Source organism: Paroedura picta, chromosome 1, assembly GCF_049243985.1.
Source record: "Paroedura picta isolate Pp20150507F chromosome 1, Ppicta_v3.0, whole genome shotgun sequence".
NCBI classification, from domain to species: Eukaryota; Metazoa; Chordata; class Lepidosauria; order Squamata; family Gekkonidae; genus Paroedura; species Paroedura picta.
In genome coordinates this window covers 52677979-52701679 of record NC_135369.1, presented here as the reverse complement: position 1 = coordinate 52701679, position 23701 = coordinate 52677979, and the positions used below count along the sequence as shown (strand labels likewise).

General features: G+C 43.8%; 1 protein-coding gene across 5 annotated transcripts in view; it reads right to left on the bottom strand.

The window, feature by feature from the left end:
- The window catches only part of SERTAD4 (SERTA domain containing 4), a 39034-nt gene extending 16780 nt beyond the window's left edge, over positions 1-22254 (bottom strand). Inside the window, exons 1-3 of one of the 5 annotated variants that reach the window (XM_077338301.1) lie at positions 19155-21053; positions 18720-18782; positions 7227-7491 (exon numbers count right to left, since the gene is read on the bottom strand). In XM_077338301.1, coding sequence (XP_077194416.1) covers positions 7227-7476 — 250 coding nt within the window. In that variant the 5' untranslated portion in view covers positions 7477-7491; positions 18720-18782; positions 19155-21053. Of the gene's footprint in view, positions 1-7226; positions 7492-8110; positions 8554-8636; positions 8785-18719; positions 19095-19154; positions 21054-21731 lie in introns of those variants that run through there. The other 4 variants (XM_077338294.1, XM_077338311.1, XM_077338320.1 and 1 more) reach the window with 4 other exon arrangements.
- Positions 22255-23701: the final 1447 nt, after the last annotated feature.

The following is a 23701-nucleotide window of genomic DNA, read 5'->3' as shown; positions in this document are numbered from 1 at the left end:
AGACTAACATGGATGCTCACCTGAATCAGTGTTAATCACTGTACTCTGAGTTACCTTGTAGAAATGGGGCTTACTAGAAGATATAGATATATAGAGATGTAACTAGAAATTTTACAATACAGGACTCTCTGGAAGCAAGCCTAAGCATGTGTAACCAGAAGTCCCATTTTATTTAATGGAGTTTCTTCCCAAGATAATGTTCTCAAGTAGCTGCTTAACTACTTAACCCCCAAAATGCTTGGGCTTAACATCAAATATGCTCAGTAAAACTAAGGATCTCAGACAAATGTACTTGGCAAATGATAACTTTCTACTTTTTTTTTTTTTTTTTTTTTGCCACTACTGTACATCTTTTCATACCACATGCTTCTACTTTTCTTGGAAATCCTGTAAAAATAGTAGCTACTTCCCAAGTTCTTGTAGAGGAAATAATATATGTAGCTGGTTCTATAGACAGCTGTCTGTGAAAATGCAAACAAGCATGAATCAGCTTTCTAGGAAGTGAATCAATTTAGAGGCAGTTGTTTGCAACACTAAGGTGCCATGGGGAAGACTAGACTGCCAATGCTAAGGAGCTGTGGCACTTTTTTGTTTTTGGCAAATTTCCTCTCTCTTAATAACAGTCATCTTCTTACTGAAGGCACACTGCTCTTCCACCATCCATCCTACAAGAAAGAACACTGGCCTGATGGGAAGCCCAAATCACATTTGTAAGTAATGTCTAAAATTTGCATAATTGGTTATAATAACCAAGCCAGTGTGAGAATCCTTTAGCTTCACAGAAAGGAAGTGATTTGGAACAGGTAGCCAAAAATGTAATTGCTTTGTGCTCTTTGGAGACCGATGGATATTATAATCTAGTGTGGGTCACAGTGTACCAATCAAATCATATGCTACTACAGAGAGTGAAATTTTAATTATTGTCTAGTATTTAATATGGCCACCTGTTTGGGGCATTATTACATTTTTTCCCAGGTGTTAATTTAAACCTCCAGTAAATGACATGCAAGTTAAACCGGGTGGCATAAAGCTTCCTTTAAGCCAAAATTCTGCTGCTTACAATCAGCATCAGAACCTCCCCCCCACCCCACCCTGGGCTCAGTCCTGGCATATGTCAATATCTAAAATGTTTGGGTTGCCAGCTGTCCAAAAATGACCCTCCTAGCAGCTAATAGACAAAATACTAAAGCATCTAAAGCGATAGATAGTATGGAGGCCTCCACATAACAACAAGACAACCTTTAATTCAGTGGTTCCCAAACTTTTTCAGGCTGTCGCCCCCTTGTTTCCCACGCCACATCTCTACTGCCCCCCACCCACACACATACATATGAATACACACCTCTTTCCTGGTGTTAGATCTACTGTGAATTCAAAACACACTATATTGCCTACATTTCTTTATTGGTTGTTGTGCAGAAGCTGTATTTAGCTCTGCAAAAAATATATGTTCTTTGTAAAAGTCACTTATAAAAGTCATTTTGGGTCCTCATTGGGGAGAAAGACAGATGGGGAAAGAGAGAGAGAGAAGCAAGCAATGGAAAATCCCATGGCCAGGAGCAAGCAGAAAAAGGCTTTTTCAGCTTCCCAAAAATGGAGGCTTTGGGGGAAGGGTTGCCAAAATTCCTGGAGATTTGGGGTGGAGCTAGGGAAGGACAGAGACTGAGGAGGAGAAGGAACTTGCCAGGAATATGATCCCACCCAGGCCACCTTCCAAAACTGTTGTTTTCTTCAGGGTTGGCCCTGGTCAGCACTGGGATGTGAGACCACCAAGGAAGTCCAGGGTCACTTCTACCCAGAGGAAGGCCACCTCTCACTAAGAAAACACAGCAAGGAGTTAGACTGCTGCCCCCCTACTGCCCCAAAATTCCTCACTGCCCTCCTGGATCCTTCCACTCCCCCCCCCAGAGTTCCACTTTCAGAACCCCTACTTTAATTGCTTTGGTCTATTTTGACTTTTCCTCTGCCCTTCCCTGTAAGGCTCAAAGTAGGCAACAACATTAAGGAACAATCATTGCTTTCAAGCATACACAAGCACAAATACACATACCACTAAAGAACCCCTTGCCCATATATACTAGTATTAAAAAGACCTTGACTTCCTTCCAAAATGTATTCACAGATGGGCTTTGTTGGAGCTCTGGAAGAATGGCATTCCAAAGCATAGAAAAGCAGAAAGTACCTCTGAGATTGTTTATTTGTTTTATTACGTATTTTAAACATTTATATTCTGCTCTCCAACCAGATGGTTACAGTTAACATCAAATCTGGGTTATCCTATAGCATCAATAAAACAAAACAATCCTTATCCACAACTTAAAAAAAATCAGCATGAGGAGTACACACACACAAGCATGTATGCATACAAAAGTAGAAATAAAATCAAAATATCCAGAGCAGCTTTAAAAATATAAAATCAGTAAATAAGGTTTTCATAGACTAAATGCAAAGAGTGGAGAGTAGTCAAAAATATCCACTCATCTAAAAATTGTGAAGTCTATGTATCAGGCAAATAGGTGAAGAGAAGGTATTCCACATCTGGCGCACCACAACTGAGAATAGCATGTAGCTGATGCTGATCCCTCTCGCCTCAGAAAATGAGGGGAAATGGATGCAGCAGGATCTCAAAATACAATATGCCCAGAGATGGTCCTCAAGCATCCCAATTAAAGCTGTTTAGGGCTTCAAGGCAGTAACTAGCAATCTGAATTGGTCCCCAATGCAGATTGGCAGACAGTGTCATTTGCTCCATTTGGGGGAAATGTGCCCCCAATCACAGGCACCAGTTAACAATCTAACCTCTGTGACTAGAAACTTCATAAAGGTAAAGGTAAAGGTATCCCCTGTGCAAGCACCGAGTCATGTCTGACCCTTGGGGTGACGCCCTCTAGCGTTTTCATGGCAGACTCAATACGGGGTGGTTTGCCAGTGCCTTCCCCAGTCATTACTGTTTACCCCCCAGCAAGCAAGCTGGGTACTCATTTTACCGACCTCGGAAGGATGGAAGGCTGAGTCAACCTTGAGCCGGCTGCTGGGATTGAACTCCCAGCCTCATGGGCAAAGCTTTCAGACGGCTGCCTTACCACTCTGCGCCACAAGAGGCTCTAGAAACTTCATATTCAGACCCAAAAAGAGTACATGACATTAATCTGATTTGGTTGCAACCAGTGCATCAGTGCAAGCACCGAGTCATGTCTGACCCTTGGGGTGATGCCCTCTAGCGTTTTCATGGCAGACTCAATATGGGGTGGTTTGCCAGTGCCTTCCCCAGTCATTACCATTTACCCCCCAGCAAGCTGGGTACTCATTTTACCGACCTCGGAAGGATGGAAGGTTGAGTCAACCTTGAGCCGGCTGCTGGGATCGAACTCCCAACCTTATGGACAGACAGCTTCAGACAGCATTTCTGCCGCTTACCACTCTGTGCCACAAGAGGCTCCTAGTGCATGAGTAACGATGGCCAAATTCTGCCTTTCATGAAAAGTCCACAGTTGGCCAGCCTACCCAAGCTGAGATCTGTACTTCTACCTGTAGTTATGGTTCTAGCAGTACTCCCAATATCTAAATTTAGTCCTTTAAGAGGAAAGGAACCCAATCCGATACAGAGCAATGACTCATTCCTGTCTGCCCCTGTTACTTACAAACAGTACCTCCATTTATTTATTTTAATTACTTATAATTCAATTTGTATCCCGCCACTCCCACACAGTAACAATCATCATAAACACCACATTAAAATCCCATAAAATTACAAAATCCCATTAAAACTCTATCTCCACCAGTGGCAGCAGTCTAACCTCCCTCTCACTTGCTTCCAGACTTTCACAGCTATCTCCAGATGCTGCCCCAGCAGCCTGTTGTTCCAGCTAATTCAGGGAGGGGCCCAGATCTTACTCGCCCTGGCCCTACCAAAGACCTGGCAGAAGAGGTCCATTTTACAGGTCTTGCAGAACTGGGAAACCGTCAGGGCTCTCAGCTCTCCCAAGAACTCATTCTACCATGTCAGGGCCAGGACCAAAAAGGCCCTGGTCAAGGTACCTCCCTTGGGCCAGTGACCTCCAACAGATTTGCACCCACCAAGTAAAGAGTCCAATAAGGGGCATAAAGAGGCAGGCTGTCCCACAGGTATGTGGGGCCCAGACCATTGATGGCCTTAAAAGTTAACACCAAAACCTTGAACCTGATCCAATCTGCAACTAGCATCTGATCTGAAAGCATCCATTTACTGGGTCATTCGGCCCATCACTGCCTTCAAGCAATGCTCCAGAACTCCTTATCCCAAGTCAGGTGAATGGGAGAAACAGTTGAGGGTCATCCACATTTTGGTTGCATCACTCCAGATTCCTTGTTGACTTCATGCATATGTTGAAAAGCATGTGAATAACATGGAATCTTATGGGATCCCACAACCCAAGTGGCATGGACTCACACTCCAACTTACCCTTCTTGGTAACATACCTCCCTCCTTCTGAACTGGCTATAAGGACTGATGGATTTTCATTCTTACTTGCCACTACTATACATCTTTTCATAGAGATTTGACTCATGAAATCTTACACCCCTGGAATATTCTGTTGGTGTCTAAAGTGCTGCTGCACTCAGATTTTGTTCTGCTGCTACAGACTAGCATCCTGACATGGATAGCCCAGGCTGAAATGTTCTCGTTTGATCTCGGAAACTAAGCATGGTTGGCTCTGGCCAGTATTTGGATGGGAGATTTTCAAGGAATACTAGGATCATAACACAGCGGCAGACAATGAAAAACCACCCCTGAAAACCCTATGGGGTCTCCATAAGTCAGCCAAGACTTAACAGCACTTTTTGCCTCCACCCATACAAACTGAACAGGCTGCCCATCTGAAACCAGGCTCTAATAGAAAAGCTCAAAGTGCCTGAACATTTCTCTGCCATACAACTCAGTAGGTTACCATGTTACTGAAGGTCATTGCAAGATCAATAGGGTTGCAGTCCAGGAGTGTCAACAGAGATATACACCTAATCTTTCTCCTACAGCCATTCATCCATCTGGGTGACTAAGCCAGCTCTAGTCCCAAACCCAGGCCTGAAAACAGACTGAGTTCCATTTGATTCACAAAAAGTCTGGAGGTATCTGGCCACCAGTTTCTTGATCACCTTGCCTGCAAAGCAACAATAGCAACTGGACAACAGTTATCCAGTTCCTTAGGGGCTAAGGAAGGTTGACTCAGGAGTTGTTCTACAAACAGCCCCCACCAGCACAAACCACACACATTTCTAACAAGGGATTCTCAGTTCCTCCTTTTTTCCATTGCAATTCATTCACAAAGTATGAGCAGAACCCATAAACTCTCCCTAAAAAGTTCACCTGTTCCCAAACATTTTGAGACTAAATCACAAAACCTATGTGCATGTTCACTCTCACACTACATCCAGTATTCACATGTATCACTTTTGTTGTGCGTAATTAAAAGAGATCTGATTTTGCTGGGGTGTGGGAAATGCATGGCTTGTTCCTGTATTCTAGCCCTATGATGACCCAGAGACAGACAGAATCCAAAAGAAACTGTGAACATGCACAGCTGCCATGCTGAATGCTGTCGCTGCATTAAACTACATCAAATGCTGCTAGTTTTTGAACAGCGAGCCAGTCATCAAAGCAATCACATCAGCTGCTTGCCTCGATAGCAGATGTGATAAACAACATAAATTAATGGGGGGGGGGGTAAACAGCTGTCTTATGAACATCAAATTGCCCCCTTTGTTGAATTAGGGTAAGTAAAGAACACTCCAAAAAGGGAAGCACTGAGGATCAGTTCAAACTTGCCTTGAAGATATACCTCTTTAGAATCATAGAATCATAGAGTTGGAAGGGACCTCATGGGTCATTTGGCTTTTCTTTGGAAAGCCCAAAAATTTCACCCTGAACCTAGGGTGAATTTCATCCTGTCCTAAGAGGTAGTATGTACAGAAGGACAAGTCTCAAAGCAGCAAGTGTGTTTCTGGATGGGAGTTGCCTACTTCAGCCTGTAAGTGAGAGTTCACATGCATGAAACATTCAGAGGGCGGGGGCATTTCTATGCATAGGAGGCTAATATATAAGGAAGAAGGCTTTCTCTCTTGCATCTTGTTTCCTTTGTTCAATTATATTTCTAATGGGGGGGAGATTCTCTGTATGAAAGAGCATTCATTAACATACTAAAACTCTTTAGTATTACAGTATACAGTATAGAAACATGCTTACTACCACTGCTGCTGGTAAGAATTAGACCTGAAATTCTTACTACTACTACTACATTTGTTCCAGATCTAAGCCCTACTTCTAAACACATGAGCGGGACCTCAGCCTAGGTAAGTCCTACTCAATAAAAAGCAACAAGAGCTGATGATAGCTCTCTTTTTAAAGAAACTGGGCCACTGCAAAAATATTACTTGTTTTTCCTGGCAGGGCTCAGTGAAATCCAAAGAAAGAAGACTAAAACAGGAGTCCAGTAGCACATTAGAGACTAACAAAAGTTATCCCAGCCTTATTAATATTTAAGGCACCACTGGATTCCTGTTTTATTTTTCTAGTGCATGCTAGCCTTGCTGCCCATCTGGAAAGAACAAAAAAGAGCATGCCTTCAGCCAGACATTGCAAAGTACCTTTTAGATGAAAGGAGGGAGGGGGGGGATTACTAGCAGTTAACACAGCTGGAAGGGATTCCTGCTCAGAAACAGCCTTTAGCCCTGGAACTGAAAACCATTCCAGCCCCTCCTTCAGCAGTCACTTGACAGGATGGCAAAACAGAACCTCCATGTGCAGAGACAGTGTACCCCTATCGGATGCTGGGGAGAAATGACTGTAGAGTACTATTGCCTTTGTGTTCGCTTGTGACCCTTCAGGATTCTTCTTGGCAGAGTTACCTTAACTGCAACCCCGTGTGGGTTTCAAGGCAAGAGACCATGGCCAGCCTCTAACCAGCGCCCCTAGCCTCCCTGGGTGGTCGCCCAGCCCCCCCCCCTTAGCTTCTGAGATCAGATGAGATCCGGTTAGCCTGGGTGACCCAGGTCAGGATAGGGCCTAGTCATCCTTACAATTGGTCGAATTTATCACCGCCCATCTTCCAGGTGTTGGCGCTCTTGCGGGTTTGTAGCTTTGATCTTTATTTATTGCTAGTGGGTTATTTTAAAATTGCCAGATGTTTCCGACAAGTTAGTCCGGAGGCGAGATTCGAACTCGGAGCCCCCTGACACTCCAGTCTGCCTACCTGACTCGGGAGGCTGCCCGGCGGCCGCCCTGCCGTCGCCCGGAGACTGCTGCGCCGGGCCCTGGCTGCTGCTGCTGCTACTGCTGCTACTGCTGCTGCTGCTGGCGGCGGTGGTGGTGGCGGCGGCATCCGAGGCGGGGCTGCTCTTGCTGCAGCAGCGCGACTCCCACAGCGGCGGCGGGAACTCGGCGGCTCCTTCGGAGGAGACAATGGGCTCGCAGAAGCTGCTCAGCGGCAGCACCAGAGTCATCGCGGCGCCTCCGACCTGCACGCGGGAGACATAGATCAGGCGGCCCCTCAGGTCAGGTCAGGTCTGGCAGCCGGACCACCCGAGCCCGGCCCGGCCCGCTCGCCCTGCCCGGGCAGCGGCTATGCCTGGCATTTCGCTCCCTCGCCCGCCCAAGGCTTTGGGAATGACCCGCCCGCCAGCCCCGGCGCTCGCCTTCGTCTCTCATTCTGCCCCCACGCCTGGTGGGATTTTGCCCATTCGTTTGTCCCCCGGGCTCACGATATGGTCCCCTTCGCTGTCTGGTAGCCCCTGGCCAACAAGGGTTTCTCTTCACCCCACCCACGCACCCACCCCCGCCGCCCCACAGATGAAAGAGGCGCAATAATTCCACGGACCACACTCTGCTGAAGAAGACCCAAGCCCAGAACTGACCCCCCCCCCCTCCAGACACAGGCACATAAAGCATCATTCCTTGGAAGTAAAGCGCTTTTGATCTCAATTACCCTTACTTCCAGGTAAGTGCACTTAGCACCGCAACCTTTCCCCCAAATAAAGGCAAACCTTTAGCCCTTCTGTTCCCACCCCTGCTCTCGACTCTTCCCTCCCTCCGTCTCTGCCTCTCCTTTTCCTGAGAAAGCTATAAATCCAAACCAACCGATCCAGCTGATGCTCCCAGATTGCAACAGGATCACTTTATTCTCTCCACATACTCTGCTGGTCTCATTTGCAAAAACACAGCGACCTCAGCAACGACATTGTACGCGTGTGTCTTATGCGTGGCTGGCTGGCTGGCTTTTCCCCTCCTTTCCCTCCCCCCTTCTCCTTTCCCTCCCCAAGCGAAACAGAGCGAGACTCTTAGGTAGTTGTTTCCATCAGCCCCGATTGGGCTGAACTGGATCTGCCTCCAGTCAAAACACTGAGATTAAGACAGAAAATTGGCTCCGGTTTCAAGCCGTGAGTTGCAGTCCCATAGGAGCCAAGCACAACATCAGTGGAGCAAGCAGAATATTAAACAGGAGCAGGGACTCCTGGGCCGGAGCCAGGCTGCCTGAGCTATCATCCAGTCCCAAGCAAAAAAAGGAGGGAGAGAGAGAGAGAGAGGAGAGAGAGAGAGAGAGGAAACTTTCTGAAAGCGGCAGGCAATCCACCGTTCAGTCCCCTTTCCCCAATAATTCACTTACTCCTTGGCAGGGCAAGTCAGATGCATCCTCTCTATTTCAGCGTGCTGTCCAAGAAAGGGATTTTGTTTCCTTTCCATACATTTCTCAAGTCAATACTACTACAGGAAGACAAGGGTCCTCCAAAGCAGGAGTGGAAGGTCACACAGAATGGAAAGCTAGCAGCATGTTTAGAATTAAAGTCTGTCTGGACAAGACTGATGAGGTCAAAGCTGAAAATGATAAGAAGCAGGTTTTCCTGGCCTCTGGAGACCCTCACTTGATTTCAGCCTGGGGATTGGGGATGTAAGGATCCTGTGTCCGCCTTGCAACTGTTTTTCAAAATATCCAGATGCCAATGGTTGAAAAGGGAGCTCAAACCAGCAGCAATGACAATATGTCCACTAACTTTACGATGAAAAATGGGAATAGGACAACTTTACTGTAGCAGTTTCAACAGAACACTACATAACCCATTTATTCAGTTGTCTAGCAAAGCAGTGAATGTCCTATTTATCTATGAACTCACTGCATACTTCTAGGGATGTTTTCCACACAGGAAGCTATTAATTTGAAATGAATTCCTTTCCTTCCTGTCTTTAACAGCAGTCTAGCCTGCCTTGCTGAAGGACCATTGAGTGATCCTGATCCAGAGCCATTTGAAATCTCTTACATGCTTATTTCACTTTTTTGGGCTGGAGAGAGACAATCACTTCTGACTTTACTTTGTCCAGATTGGACCCCTGGGGGTTTATTTATTTCTGCAAGAGTCATATAAAGTGGGCAATTCACCGAAGATATCCAATACTGTATGATTACATTTTTATTTTCATTTTAAGCCTCTCTTTCTGTGCTTTGTAATTCATGTTGAGTCTCAGTGAGAAAGTTGGGCTAAAATCAGATAAATAAAGGCACATTTTAAGAATTTACACTTGAAGCATGGGTGTTATTTCCTCCACTGAGAGGGGGAATCAGAGCCGATCAACTTTAGTGGAGAACAGGGCAGGGATTTCCTGGGTTTAATCTCCACCCCTCTCAGTGGATATTTAATGCTGGCTTGGATGTACGGGTTTTCCCACTGCAGCATTTGAGGAGGGAGGAGTCAAGACAGTATTTGTACAAAAAGCAGTTTTCATGCATGAATTGCATTGCTGGCTTGGGGCAAATGGATGATTCATCTCACTTGTATCATAGCTCTCTAGCACATACATGTCTGTCTGGGTATGCAAATAGCTTGACAATCTATTTCTTTCAAATGTTTGATTGTTCCTGTAACAATCAATCAGTTTAATATGGTCATCAACCAGCAAATTTCCAACATGCAGATAAAAACACACTTGACAATTAAGCTGTGTAAGGAAATGTGAAATATGAGGTCCTTAAAAAGCACTAGTGTCTCACTTTTGTTCTGAAATTTGTTGTTGCAATCTGGAGTTCACCCACAGATTGCAGCCCTAGGCATGCTTGCTCAGAAGCAAATTCCAGAGAGTTCAGAGTGCTCCTTAGCAACAATGTTTCAGCTGTGTTTCATTTGGTTCTCCTTTAGCCTGTAATTTCCACCATTATCAACGTTCATCATTTATATAGCACTTTTGATTTTGATCTGCAAAATGCTGTACCGTTGTTTTACAGATGTTCCTACAACATCCCTCTGAGGTAAAATGTAATTCTTAATTTACAGATGAGGACATGAAAGACCAATCTGTAATGGGGGGGTGGAATGGACAAGGACGACTAGTGCAGTCCCACAACACTCATTTTAACTGAAGAAGATGGCACTGTATGTTTTTTAAAAATTGAAGTTGACTTTCAGGCTTCCCAAGAGTCACTTCTTGTGTTTCCAGAAATGCATTGCTATACCTCCCAACTGGGGTTGGATTTATTAACTGCACTCAAATTGAAACATCTTAGTTTTACAATCTTTCACAAATGTCCAGTATATGAGATTGTCTAGAATTCCTAGAACAGAACATGTAGTAGTTTCCTGAGAACATCATTTAAGATAGCACAGCAGCAGTGGTGGGCTTACCAGTGCCACAAAGAAGGTATCACACTTATGCTGAACAATATTCCTTGCCTCATGTGACTTGAGCCAGGAAGGGCCAGTGATACTCCCATATGATTCGTGTTTAGGTCCAGAAAAGTCAGCAACTTGAACATCAGCCTCACTTTGGAAAAAATGAAGTCCTGATTTACATGTTCAGGGAAAATCACATACCATTACAGCATGTGAAAAAAAATCTCATGCCAAAGTCTGAAATGCTGTTTTTTCTCATTCTTTTGCACATGTAAACCAAATATACGTTTCCAAGGAGTTTTACTCATCAAGGAGAGCTCAGTTGGTATGCCAAAGACAGTAGATGTATCAGCACAAGCTGTTTCTGGAGTCTATGAAGCTCCATGGAATTAGATGGCTTAGACCACACTAAAATACAATACTGTGAAGAAAGTCTTCTCAGGACCGTGGCTTGGATCTTGCTTAACAATTTCAATGATGGGACAGTTTCTGCCATTGGAGCACAACTTCTCCACACAGTTCTCCTTCTAGGATGCTTGACTTCATATGTGTATAAGCCCCAGCGTGACTTCCAACAAACTTATTGAATGGCATATCAGTCTTAGATTGGCTAAAGATCCATCATCATGATGGATGGAAGTGAGGAGGCAGGAAACTGAGAAAATGCTGAGACTAAGTATGTGTCCTCTGCCTGATGAAACAGGTGCCTGGGGTGAGAGGTGAGTTACTTTACCCTCCTAACTATCCCATGGAAGCCTATCTGCTTTGCTCTCTAGAACTCAAGGGGACCCAGAACTGGGTCCCTTCAACTGTTTCTTGGTGTCTTGGATTCATTATTAGCTTTTAAGAATATAAGAAAGAGACAGTTATGGGAATTGGGTGTTTCATTACTCCTGTCATATGTTAATTCCAATTTTTTTAACATTCATTTATTATTTATTTCTTTGATTTCTGAGTTGCTCCTCTCCAAAAAATGTCTTGGGGTGACATAACAGATAAAAATAAATCTCCATACAATAAAACAGTAATCTAGCCTGGAGGTGACTGTCACATGGATCACTGTGGCTGTGTGTTCTGGGGCCAGATAGGGTGCTAGTAGCTTTGCCTGATATAGGTGGAAAAATGCCTGTCTTGCTATTCCAGTGACCTGCACCTCCATCACTCCCAAATTCCTGATAGTGTGTGCCGCCTGAAGCTGCGCCCCATCAAGAGAAGGGAGACACACTTTCTTGTCTTGTCCTTTCCTTCCCACCACAGGACCTCCATCTTCAGGAGGTCTTCAGACCTCCATCTTCAGGCAGCTTTGCTGGAGCTACTCCTCTACAGCTCACAGACACTTGTCCAAGGATTCAGGAGGAGTATTTGGATGACCATTCATTAACAGATAAAGCTGGGTGTCATAGTACTATCTTAATGCTATTTTCAATTATTTTGTTATTTAATTAAAAAACAGATAATAACAATACATGAAAAAGTGTAGTACAGAACTGTTGCAGAATGGCTGGATTCTGTAAGTTAGACCCATGTTGTAAAATCCATTTGCAAAGCTTTGTGTGTGGGTTCAAATGGTATGGAAGCCAGACTGAATTCAACCCAGCTTTTAATCTTTAGGTTACCACAGATTTTCTATGTTGCCCTGCATAATGAGGAAACCCCGAGGAATCCAATGCAGCCTGAAGGTTAAAACATCGGATTTCTATTGCATGTGTGTAGTTTTACACAGTAAGAGGTTACAGTGCAGTGCTATACCATTCTATTTTCTTGCCATTCCTTCAACAACTACTCCATTTTCACTCGCTATTCCTTTAAGTCATTATGATGCTAATGAGAGAGCTATAATGATGCCATTCACAATGTCAATGAAAAAGAGTCTTTATGCAGTTCCAGAATGCCACTGAAACAGAAGTTAAATTTAAAATGCTTGTTACAATAATGCTGCAAAATCAGACTAAAATCCCTAAAGGCCTTATGTAAAGTTAAGGTAGGAGCAGCACTGGGTGTTGGGAGGGCTTCATTAGTTACTTGATATTCTGTAGAAACAGCAGGGCTACATCCACACATTATTGGCCATTGTGTCAGAGTTACACTATGGCTAGTCTGCAAAGGAGAATCCAGTTGCAACTGATTACTATAGTGCAGCATCCAACAGTGTATGGAAGCACTCCATGTGGTATTGCTGCCTGTTAAGTTATTTTTATTATGGCTGTATGGCACCATTGTGGTTACCTGCATTTATGGATTAAAAGATGCAATTTTCATAACTTGATGGAAGTTTTTTAAAATTAATAATTGCTTGACATTTTAATTATTTTTAAAAATGTATAATCTACCTTCCAGCCCACTAGGGACTTCAGACTAGCTCACAGTAAAAAGCTATGAAAGATAACCATTAAACTATCATAGTAGTACGCATGCCACAGTATATAGGTGATGTGCAATTGGCCACAGATTGGCATATAATACCTGCCTAGAAGAAGATGCTATTGTAGCTGGGGCAACCCAGGTGGTAAGCCAGACAATCAGGAGGATACTGCAGCAGAAATCGAGGGAACAGCAGTGCAGACAGTGTAAATGGAGAACTTAAGTGACTATCTGCAAGTCAAACACTGGTTTCACATATACTATAGATAAAATAAACAATGGCTAACTGAGAGTGCTTCAGAGAAAGTATGATTAGACTTCTTGGTTACTTATGTACATTCTAGTTTGATCTTCGTATACTGTTTTATCTTTAGAATTTGCCATGGCTTATTTGCTTGAGTCATTTATTTTACTTAATACTTCCAAATTCTGTATAGCCCGGGGCTGCTCCTCCTTAATTCTCAGTATGTACATGACTGTAATTCATTGATGGAAGAAGCTGCATTCAGTGTGCTGCATGAGATCAGATAACCCTAGCATTCTTACTTTTTCCCTTGGATTTGTGCACCCCAGGCATAGTACCCCTTGGCCATTCTTTCTCTGTGTAGAATATTAGCAAGAAAAGGATACGTTATGTGTACTTGATGAGTTTGCACATTACTGCATGCTGAACCCATGAATCTGCTATCCTATAGCAGTGCACTTGAAAATCACTATCAGGCAAGGGCTTTTCTTAATGATCTTTGGTTATCTTACAGTCAGTTTATTATGTCTATTTCATAATTCAACATAAGGGGATAATTTTGTATAGAGTGCAGAGCTGAGCATTCAGAGACTCTTGGCAATCACCTTCAAAAACAAGGACAAGATTCAAGCATTTACGGATGCAGAGATAGATTTGGAGGTATGCGGGAAATGTTTCAAGCTTTCCCTGAACCCAAAAGATGGAGAGATAGAATAAGTCTTCCAGTAGTCAGACGCTGAACACTCTGCATGGGTTCTTGCTTCTGCCTAGGACTAACACAAGGAACTAATTATGGAGGGGGTGTCCCAGGATTTACGAACTGGAGGTCCCACCTATTGCTAAGCATTATTGCTGGTGAGATAGATCTTAGCCTGAGTGACATCAGTGGATGGATGCAGCTGGAATTGTGAAATATCTGGCTGGAATGGGGAAGGATGTTTTATTCTGCCATCTATGGGATTGTTAATATTGTTAATATTGTTGTGATTATTGGGGTTTTAATTGAGGGGATTTTGCTGGAATTGTATTGTTATATTTTTTGTTTTATCTTGTTGTGAGCTGCCTTGAATAGACTTTGTCAGGAGAGGCAGGATAGAAATTAAATTATAAATATAAGTAAATATTAATAAGCATGTTCATTTTGCCTTTATATGCACATTTATTCATCACATGTTTTTTGGGGAGCAGAATTTGTGTTACTTTGGTTCAGATTTCTTTAAAGCACATATGATAAAAAGCTCTGTTCACCCAGGAAACAAATCTAATGTGAGGAATTATTTGAGAACTTGTAGGAGACATGTCATTTCCCCCTCCACCACTATTTCCTATTTCCCATTTCTGAAAGCCCCCATAACATTTCCCTATTTCCTTCTCCCCTTCCCACTCAAGAGACTACCTACATTTGTCTTCCCCTTTGTCTTCAGGTTTCCCTCTCCCTCTGCCAGCTGCCGTTGTCTAGGAAAATTATGGTTCGGTTGTGTGGTACTGACCACTGGGCCAGGCCCATTTGCATGATAGGGAACCCTCAAGGGCTTATAGGGGGCACCACGCTTTCCCCAGTATCCTCTGATCCATGCTATTTCCTTCTCTTTCTTCTATCAACACCCATATTCTCTTCCATTTCCCTGACTCATTCTCTTCTTCTTGGCTATTCAACCAACCTTCCTTTTTTTCTGCCTTCCACCTTCAGTTATATTTATTTTTATAGTTATATTTATTGTTTATTTTATACACCACCTTTCTCCACAGCAGGAACCAAAGCAGCTTACTTTTTTCTCCTGTCATCCTTTTCTCCTCACAACACCTTTGTGAAGTAGGTTAGGATAAAAGTATGTGACTGACTTTCACAGCAAGATGGGGCTTCAAACCCGGGTCTCCCAGATCCAACACTGAAGCTCTAACTTATATACCACATTGGGTTTCATAAGATGGCCGTTGTTCAACAGTAGCAGACAGCCAGGTCTGGACTCTATAGCATTATATTTAGCTGAGGCCTCCTGCCCTCCCCTGTGCCTTCCTCAAACTCCACTCCAAAATCTCTAGGAGTTCCCCAACATGGAGGTGGCAACAGAAGTCAGGTTTGGCCCCAATGAGTCCTCCCTCAAAGGCCCAAACAAGCCTGGAAAGGAATCCTGCCCATTCTTCTGTGGATACAAATAGGTAGCCTTATAGGTACTGGGGAAGATGCTGCAGACTTCAGTTCCCAATGGAATCAGATTGAGGGCATGTCCATAGGAGAAATTCTAATGCCTCCAGTTTGAAGTTAATTGGACAATAGTGTGTATTGTGTATTCATCCTATTTGGATTTGAATAGTGTGTATTCATCCTATTTGGATGAACAGAGAACTTCAAGAGGAACTAAGAAAGAAAAGGAAAATGTTCAGGAAATGGAGGGAAGGACAGAGCTCTAAAGAAGAGTACCTACAGGTTACTAGGCACTGTAGATCAATCATAAGAAAGGCCAAAGCTGAGAGTGAGCTAAGATTGGCCAGGGAAGCCTATTGTAACAAGAAAAGGCCTCACTTCAAGAAGGACATAAATAAAATTGAAAGGGTACAGAGGAGAGCGACGAGGATGATCTGGGGCCAAGGGACCAAGCCCTATGGTTGAAGGACTTGGGAATGTTCAGCCTGGAGAAAAGGAGGTTGAGAGGGGACATGATAGCCCTCTTTAAGTATTTGAAAGGTTGTCACTTGGAGGAGGGCAGGATGCTGTTTCTGTTGGCTGCAGAGGAGAGGACACACAGTAATGGCTAGATATCAGGGAAAAAATTTTCACAGTCAGAGTAGTTCAGCAGTGGAATAGGCTGCCTAAGGAGGTGGTGAGCTCCCCCTCACTGGCAGTCTTCAAGCAAAGGTTGGATACACACTTTTCTTGGATGCTTAGGGCTAATCCTGCGTTGAGCAGGGGGTTGGACTAGATGGCCTGTATGGCCCCTTCCAACTCTATGATTCTATGATTCTATGATTGAGTTGCAATTACATTGTGCTGACCCCATGAACCTAGTGGACAGGTTTGCTGTGTATGCTAGGGGATCTGCCCAGCAATCTGATATCCTGTAGCTGTGGATTTAAGCTCTGGTGCAAATGTGCCTTATTTATATATTTTGGTTGCAATTATTTTGGTTGCAATTGTTGGTTATTGGTGTACATGTTCTACAGACTGTTTTATGTATGGTTCTCTGTTATAATGTAAACCGCCCTGAGCCTCCGGGGAGGGCGGTATAAAAGTATGATAAATAAATAAATAAATAAAATAAATATTTAAATTTATATTCTGCCCTATCTCCACAATCTTAAAATGAATAGTAGATATGAGCTCTAAAGAAAGTCTTTTATAACAGACAGAACAGATTTTTTTGTGACAGCAGAACCAAGTAGCAATTTACTTTTTAAATTAATCTTTTTCCTGGAATTATTGTATTTATTAAGAAATTTTTTATGCCACATCTCCAGGACCCTGCCAATGTTGGCTCACAAAATAAAAATAACAAAGCATTAAAAGATTAAAATCCAGCATTAAACCTCAGCTTAAGAACTGACCATAAAAATAGACTGGTGCCTAAATGAGAGCAATGCAGGCCTCAGGTGAGCTTCAAGGGGAAAGGCATTTCATAAGAGAGGTGCTACAACTGAATAAGCCCTGTCTCTGGTTGCTTCTTATCTGAAAGTAGGGGCAGACAGAAAGGCTTGTGAAGCAGATCATACACATTTGTATAGAAACAGTAGACTACTAAAGTATCTGTGACCACATTACCTGGCTGCAGCAGTCCATATAGGTATAGGTCATAGTGGTAACACGATCATTGGATGGCACAGAATACTAGATACAAATGTGTTCTAAATTATTATATGTAACATAATCCATCAACATGGCCTTATCCATTCTGGTCTAGATGGCCTTCACGTTGTTGCTATTGTGAAGAAAAAAAACACTGCCCCCTGTGGCTCAAGCATGGTGCAATTACCACCCAAGTTCTGCATATAGTACTTAGCCAGCTAATGCAATCAAACATAAAGTGATTAGGCGTCTTGCAGTGGTTAAGGGCAGTGAGAATGACAAAAGTATGGTGATGAATAATGACAGGTTGGTTCAAAACAGAAAGAAAATATGTGTCTAATCTTTTTCTTTACCACATTTATAAAAGAACAGAGAAGCATGTTGTGCCTCCAAAGGTAACAATTTAGATGTTCCTTATAATCAGAATTTTCGATTTCAAATATAGATTATACCAGCCCAAGTACGAAAAGGTTAGGAGGGTGAGGTAGGAAGAGGTGGGAGAAAGTAGGCCAGTCAGAAGAGTAACTCAAAGAGTGGGGATGAGGGGATCTTTCAAAGGTAGATATTGCCTGGCAGACATAATGAACTTGCTGTAAGAACAATAAGGTGATAGAAAAGATGAAGTGAAATCCTAAAGCTGAAAGAAATGAGAATGTAAATATATATGAAGGATGTTACACAGTTATTCAGTTGTCCCATATCAATGGTGAACTGATTGGCAATGTAATTATTGCTCCATTCATTCCTGTTAGGTACTGTACCGGAGTACAGTATAACATGGCATTAAAGAGTTGTTTGGACATTTACTTATAGAATCACTGTCAGATGCCAACAAACCAAAATATTCAGTGTTTTGAAAATAAACTACTAAAAGAGTCCAGCATCTTCTCCTATACCCGCAATTTTAGATCTTTGTCAGGAACATGTAAGTCCCCCACAGGTTTTGTTGAATTGCTTAGTGCAAAAATAAAAAAGAATAATATGAAAGAAATGTCATACAAGCTTAAAACCAGCTTTAACATGGAAATAATTCATAGCTTAATTCCTTGAGTTTGTCTGGTATTTCTTATTTATATACTATCTTAAATTTACAATTACTATACTAGCATTTAGGGAGAAAGGCCATTTTTCCCCATGGAGCACATTTTTGTATTTTAAATATGGGCTTATCTCAGGTAACTCAGTCAGACTAATGATACTTCAACTGCCAGTTGGTCCCTGGGGTCAAAAGGAGTTTTTAAAACCCCTGTATCTTTCACCTGGATGCATACAGAAGTGGATGTAATAATGTCTTACATTTCCCTAGTTCTGCTTTCATGCTATACCACACATATCTTGAAGCTACTTTCTTAAGGCTACCATTTTGTTCACTTAGAGAACAAATCATTTTGTGTGTGTTTTTTTTAAAGCAATGTTTTGTGTTTCTAGTTTTCTAGAATATGGCCCCAGGATCTCATTACCACTCTTCTGAGATCCCTAGAAACAGCTGTTTTAAATAGCATGATTTCCTCCACTTTCTTTTTAAAATGTTGGGGGTTAATTAAGTGATAATTAAGCAATGGGCTGTACTAATTGGCATCATTCCCATTCAGTCTTCCCAGACACTACCATCAGGAGAAGATATAACATCAATAACTGAACAGTACAGATATGTATTGTTTATATATCAAGGCAGAGAGAGGCAGTAGCAATAAAACAGATTACCCTTATAAATCACCCTTGCTCTTCCATACCAACGTGGACAACTACTTCTCCTGCTGAATGATTCTGAGAGGGAAAGATAGGCAGGGGAGAACTTGTTTAGAACTTGAATTGATCCACAAGACAAGGAATTATGCAAATATACAACATTTTTATTGTCAGAACAGTATGGCATCTAGGAACTTGGGTTCTGCATAGTTTATTGTATGAACTGTTCCATATGAGACTGTAAAAGCCAAGAACCTGTCAATACTTGGAAAACAATAAAATGTTTATATTCCTCCAAGATTTTAAGCCAAGATTTTTTTTCTCAAGTGCTGACTGCCCCAATCCTCCCACTCTGCCAGTGGTAACATCAATATTCTTGTGTATATGGAAGCTCCTTCTGATGAAATGTAATGAGCTCACAGGTTTTAATATAATCTCTTAAATACTCACACGTGGAAATGCTACGTGGGAACAGCATCATTTCCCGGGAGCATCTGTTAGCAAGCCTCCTAAATTTTGTCCGTCTTTGTCCATAACTCTGAAAAAATTGCCTGGATGACTAATTCCTATAATATAGTGTTTTCATGTGGAGGCAAATCTTGTGATTTCTTAATGTCTGTCTGTAAGTGCAGGAACACTAAATGGGGGGAAGTCCTAAAATAACCTAACAGAATAATTTGGGTCTATGTTGAGGAAAAGCACTGCTGATATATATTTTTTTCTTATGGCTGTATATATGTGGGTATATACAGATATGGATATATTTGTATAAATCTTAAGAAAGAAAAATTGGGTCAAGGATTTCCATGTGGGATGACAAAGCAAACCACTCCTAACAAAGAACTCTAAAATAACAAGATGGTTCTCTTGATTCTTTAATTATTCTTCTAAAAAGAAGTACCAATTAAAGTTGTCTTTCCAACAGGCTTTGCACCCTAAAGGGGCAATACACAAATGTCACTGACATAATAAATTAGACACTTTATGGGTTAATTATATTGCCAACTTCTTTTCTGTCCACTGAATAATGCAAACAAAACCAAAATAAGTGTTTTGAAGCAAAAAGCAACTTGTCTCCAACTATAGTGCTACTTTCTGTGAAGTTTAAGAGCTATTATTATACTTTTACAAGATTCCTTCTAAGGGAATTAAACGCCAAAGGTAGGATTCCAAGGAAATGACTCACAAATATTGGCAACTAGCTTTCAAAATTAAGTCCAGCCTTTGCAGAATTCTACAGCTCCTTAGAAACCCTTCTTAATTCAAAATAGACTTTTCAAATGAAAATTAAGTATAGGAGCTACTAAAGCAACTTGTTCACATTTCTTCTATATTTCCACCCTCCTGCATAACCCCCTCTGGGGCATTACTTGAGATGCCATTTTTAGCTCCAAGTTGAGCATTTTTAATGACTGAGTTATTGTGGCAAGCAGGGAAAATGGGAATCATTTATCTTCATGTGCAGAGACACTGCAGCAAAATATTACAGATAAACACCTCCACAAACTGGCTAGAAGACGAAAAGGGACAGGGAGAGAGGTCTAAAGCAGAATATAGCTAACACATATCTTGGTATGAAGTGAACTAAAGAGATGCACGCTTCTGAATTATTACTTTCCCCGATCTTTATTTACATGGCACTCCATGAGAGAAGTATCAGACAAAAACAGGAATGTTTAAGGCAACCACTTATCAAGTGCTTCAGCAAATGCTGTGTGTGTGTGTGTGTGTAAATTTATTTCATTATATTTATATACTGCCCTCCCCTGTGGCTGGGGGTGGTTTACACTGGTACACACACATCTCCATTATACACGTACAGGGCAAGCATGCACTTGCTGCATGCATTCTTGCTTCTGGACAAGAAATGGTAAGCATTCCCCAAGTAGGAAGGGCTGGTTAAATATCCACCTCTTACATAGGCACACAATTCACCTCTCATTTAAATTCATGGTAAACTCTCCTTGCATTTGGGAGTTGTGCCTTGAACCTAAAAAGGGTCTCCTCTCGTTCTCCATAGAGGTATTAAAGCTATACACGTGTGAATACACATATGTATGCGGGCACCCGCTTGTGTGTATGGGGCTATCTATATCTAGAGACGCACTTTCTCCAGTGACAGACTCTCTCTGTCACACCTATAGCCATCTCCGCCGCACCGAAGCGGCTCTGCCAGCCAGTCACAGAGAGCCTGAGGGTAGCAGCTCATAGGCAGTTCTCTTCTCCCCAAGGGAACCTGCTTACAGTATCCGCCTAGAGCATAAAGAGCCATCAGGAGGAGGAGGAGGAGGATGCTGAAAGGCAGGGCTGGTGGCGGAGTGTGTGTCTGTGTGTCTGTGTGTCGGGGGGGGGGGGGTAATTAAAACTAAAGTGGCCTGGTTATTTATAACCAAATGGAAAGGGTCGGGGGCTTCTCCCTAATGGAGAGCTTGGCGCAGCGTGCTGTCTCTGGCACAGGCGAGCCAGCAAGGGGGGGAGGTGCTCGGGAGGGGAAAAGGGCGAGGAGAACGGCCGATTTCCCGCTAGTTTCATCTTTCCGCACATGACAAGAGTGGCTGCCAGTTTCTTTCCTCCAGCCTCCGTCCCGCCCCCCCCCCCTCCCTCCATTCCGTACTCTACCTCCCCCCCCCCCTCCCCGGCCAATCTTGGCAAGAGGCGGCGGCGGCGGCTAAGCTTCTGTCCCAGGGTGGGGAGACCCCACACGAGCGGACGCCGACCATCTCGCCCTCCCCTCCTGACCCACCCCGCCTTTTCTCTCCAGCAGCGGGCTAGCGTTCCCCAAGGGTCGGTCACTCCGTGCCTCCCGTCCACCCACAGAGCCACCGCCGCCACCCCCGCACGCACGTTAGCTTGGAAAGGCGCGCTCTTCTCTCACCCAGCCCAGTCAGCACCTGAGGAGCCCCCGCCGCCGCCAATCTAAGGGGCGCCCCTCGTCCCCCTGGGCAGTCCCCTTCCGCCCTCCCAGACCCCGCCGGAGGGTCACGCGAGCCGCTGCGCCGGTGTCGCTCCGAAGCGCCTTCTCCTTACCCTTGGTACTGCCTGGCTAGAAGCGGCTGCGGCGGCGGCGCTTCCCTCCCTCAGGATCCCGCTGGCGGCCTTTTTGAGGCTTGCCCTCAATGCCCGCTGCTGCTCCTGGGGGTGTGTGAGGGCTGTCTCCTCCCTCCCGCCCTCGCTTGTGTGCAGGCGGGCTGTTGTGGTTGACGAAAATAAAGAGAGAGGCTCGGTCTCCAGCAAAAGAGCGTGTGAAACCAGTCAGTCCTGTTTCTGCACATTCATGTCCCCCTGGATATAATAGCAAAAGATTTTTTTCCCTCCTCAGGATGCCCCCAGGGTTAGAAAGGGAATATGACAAGCGCCGGGGCTTTCTGGCCCCTGCTGCAGCTGCAGCTGGCTGGCTGAGCGGAGGGAGGAAAGAGAGCCAGCCAGAGCTCCTTGCTTTGCCTCCTTTCCCTCGGCGTCCAGCTAGTGAAAGGGCAGAAGAAAGCCCTCTTCGCCCCAGGTTAAGACCCCTCGCCCTCTCTCTGCCCCTTTCCTGAGAGGCTGAAAAGCTGCTCCTGCCACATGGGCAAAGGTCTTAATTTGTCCTCATCAAGGAGCCCATTGTTGTTCAGAGAGCCTCCCCGGTTCTGCCTCCAACCCCTTTCATCTCCCCTAGCCAATGCTCCATTGATAGGAAACAGATGAGGGACTGGAAGGCCAGCCATTAGCCGAGGTGCTGTGATCTGGTGGATAAGTGTTTCAGGCTGGGTCTGGGAGGCATTAGAGCTCAGAATCCCAGCCAGGGGGAAGGGGGATTGTTGCTTTCTTGCTCTGCAAGTCTTGCAGGGACTGACTAGGAAATCAAAATGGTCCTGGAGTGAGCCAGATTAAGTGGCTTCTGCAGTGCTACAGTTCAGTGGTGCAGTGGTCACTTGTCTCATACTTGAGAGGGATTCAGACATAGAATTCATGATCAGAGGGTGGATTAATGGCCACAGGAATAAATAGCTTTAAAGGAGGATTAGATAAATCTAAGGAGGCTAATAGCTATGGTGACTGAGGGGAACCTCCACATTCAAAGGCACTAAGCCTTTGAATCTCATAGAATCATAGAGTTGGAAGGGGCCATACAGGCCATCTAGTCCAACCCCCTGCTCAACGCAGGATCAGCCCAAAGCATCCTAAAGCATCCAAGAAAAGTGTGTATCCAACCTTTGCTTGAAGACTGCCAGTGAGGAGCTCACCACCTCCTTAGGCAGCCTATTCCACTGCTGAACTATTCTGACTGTGAAATTTGTTTTCCTGAACTACTCTGACTGTGAAAAATTTTCTCCAAGCCAGAAGACAACACCAAAGGAAGACCTTGGCCTCCATGCCCTGTTGTTAGACCTCCAGGGGAATTAGTTGGTCACTGTGTGAGACAGGATGTTGGACTAGATGGAACACTGTTCTGATCCAACAGGACTCTTCTTATGTTCTCATGAGAGCCTGTGCCCCGTGTTGCCACTGCTGGCCAGATGGTCTGAGCCAGATGGTGTCAGCACCATAGCAGAGGCACTAGAGCTTGGCTCTGCTAGCTCCTGGTTGCTTCTGGCCCTCCATGAAGGTCACTAACCAGGAAAGTTAAATGGCTGGCTTGCACTTGCCTTTTTGTGAGCATTTGGCTGACCATTGTTGATTCAGTCCAGCAGGCCTGTTGAGATCCTTATAAGCCAAGAAAACATGTATGTGGCTGCATATCACTGAAAAGGTGACATCTCAATTTCATGGCACAGGTTAATGAATTAAAGCAAAGGGCAAATGGTGGTTTATTTAGGCTTCGTTTCACAAACTGTCTATTGATTAATTACTGTGCTTGATGCATGTGGCATATTTAATTAATATAGACCACAAAATCTGCCTCAGGGTATGTGAATCCATGGGCAATTTGGGTGATTTGAAAATTCTATTTTGATAATCAGCCTGAGAGCTCTGGACAGGTTAAAGTGTACTTTAAAACAAAACATAAGAAATCATTC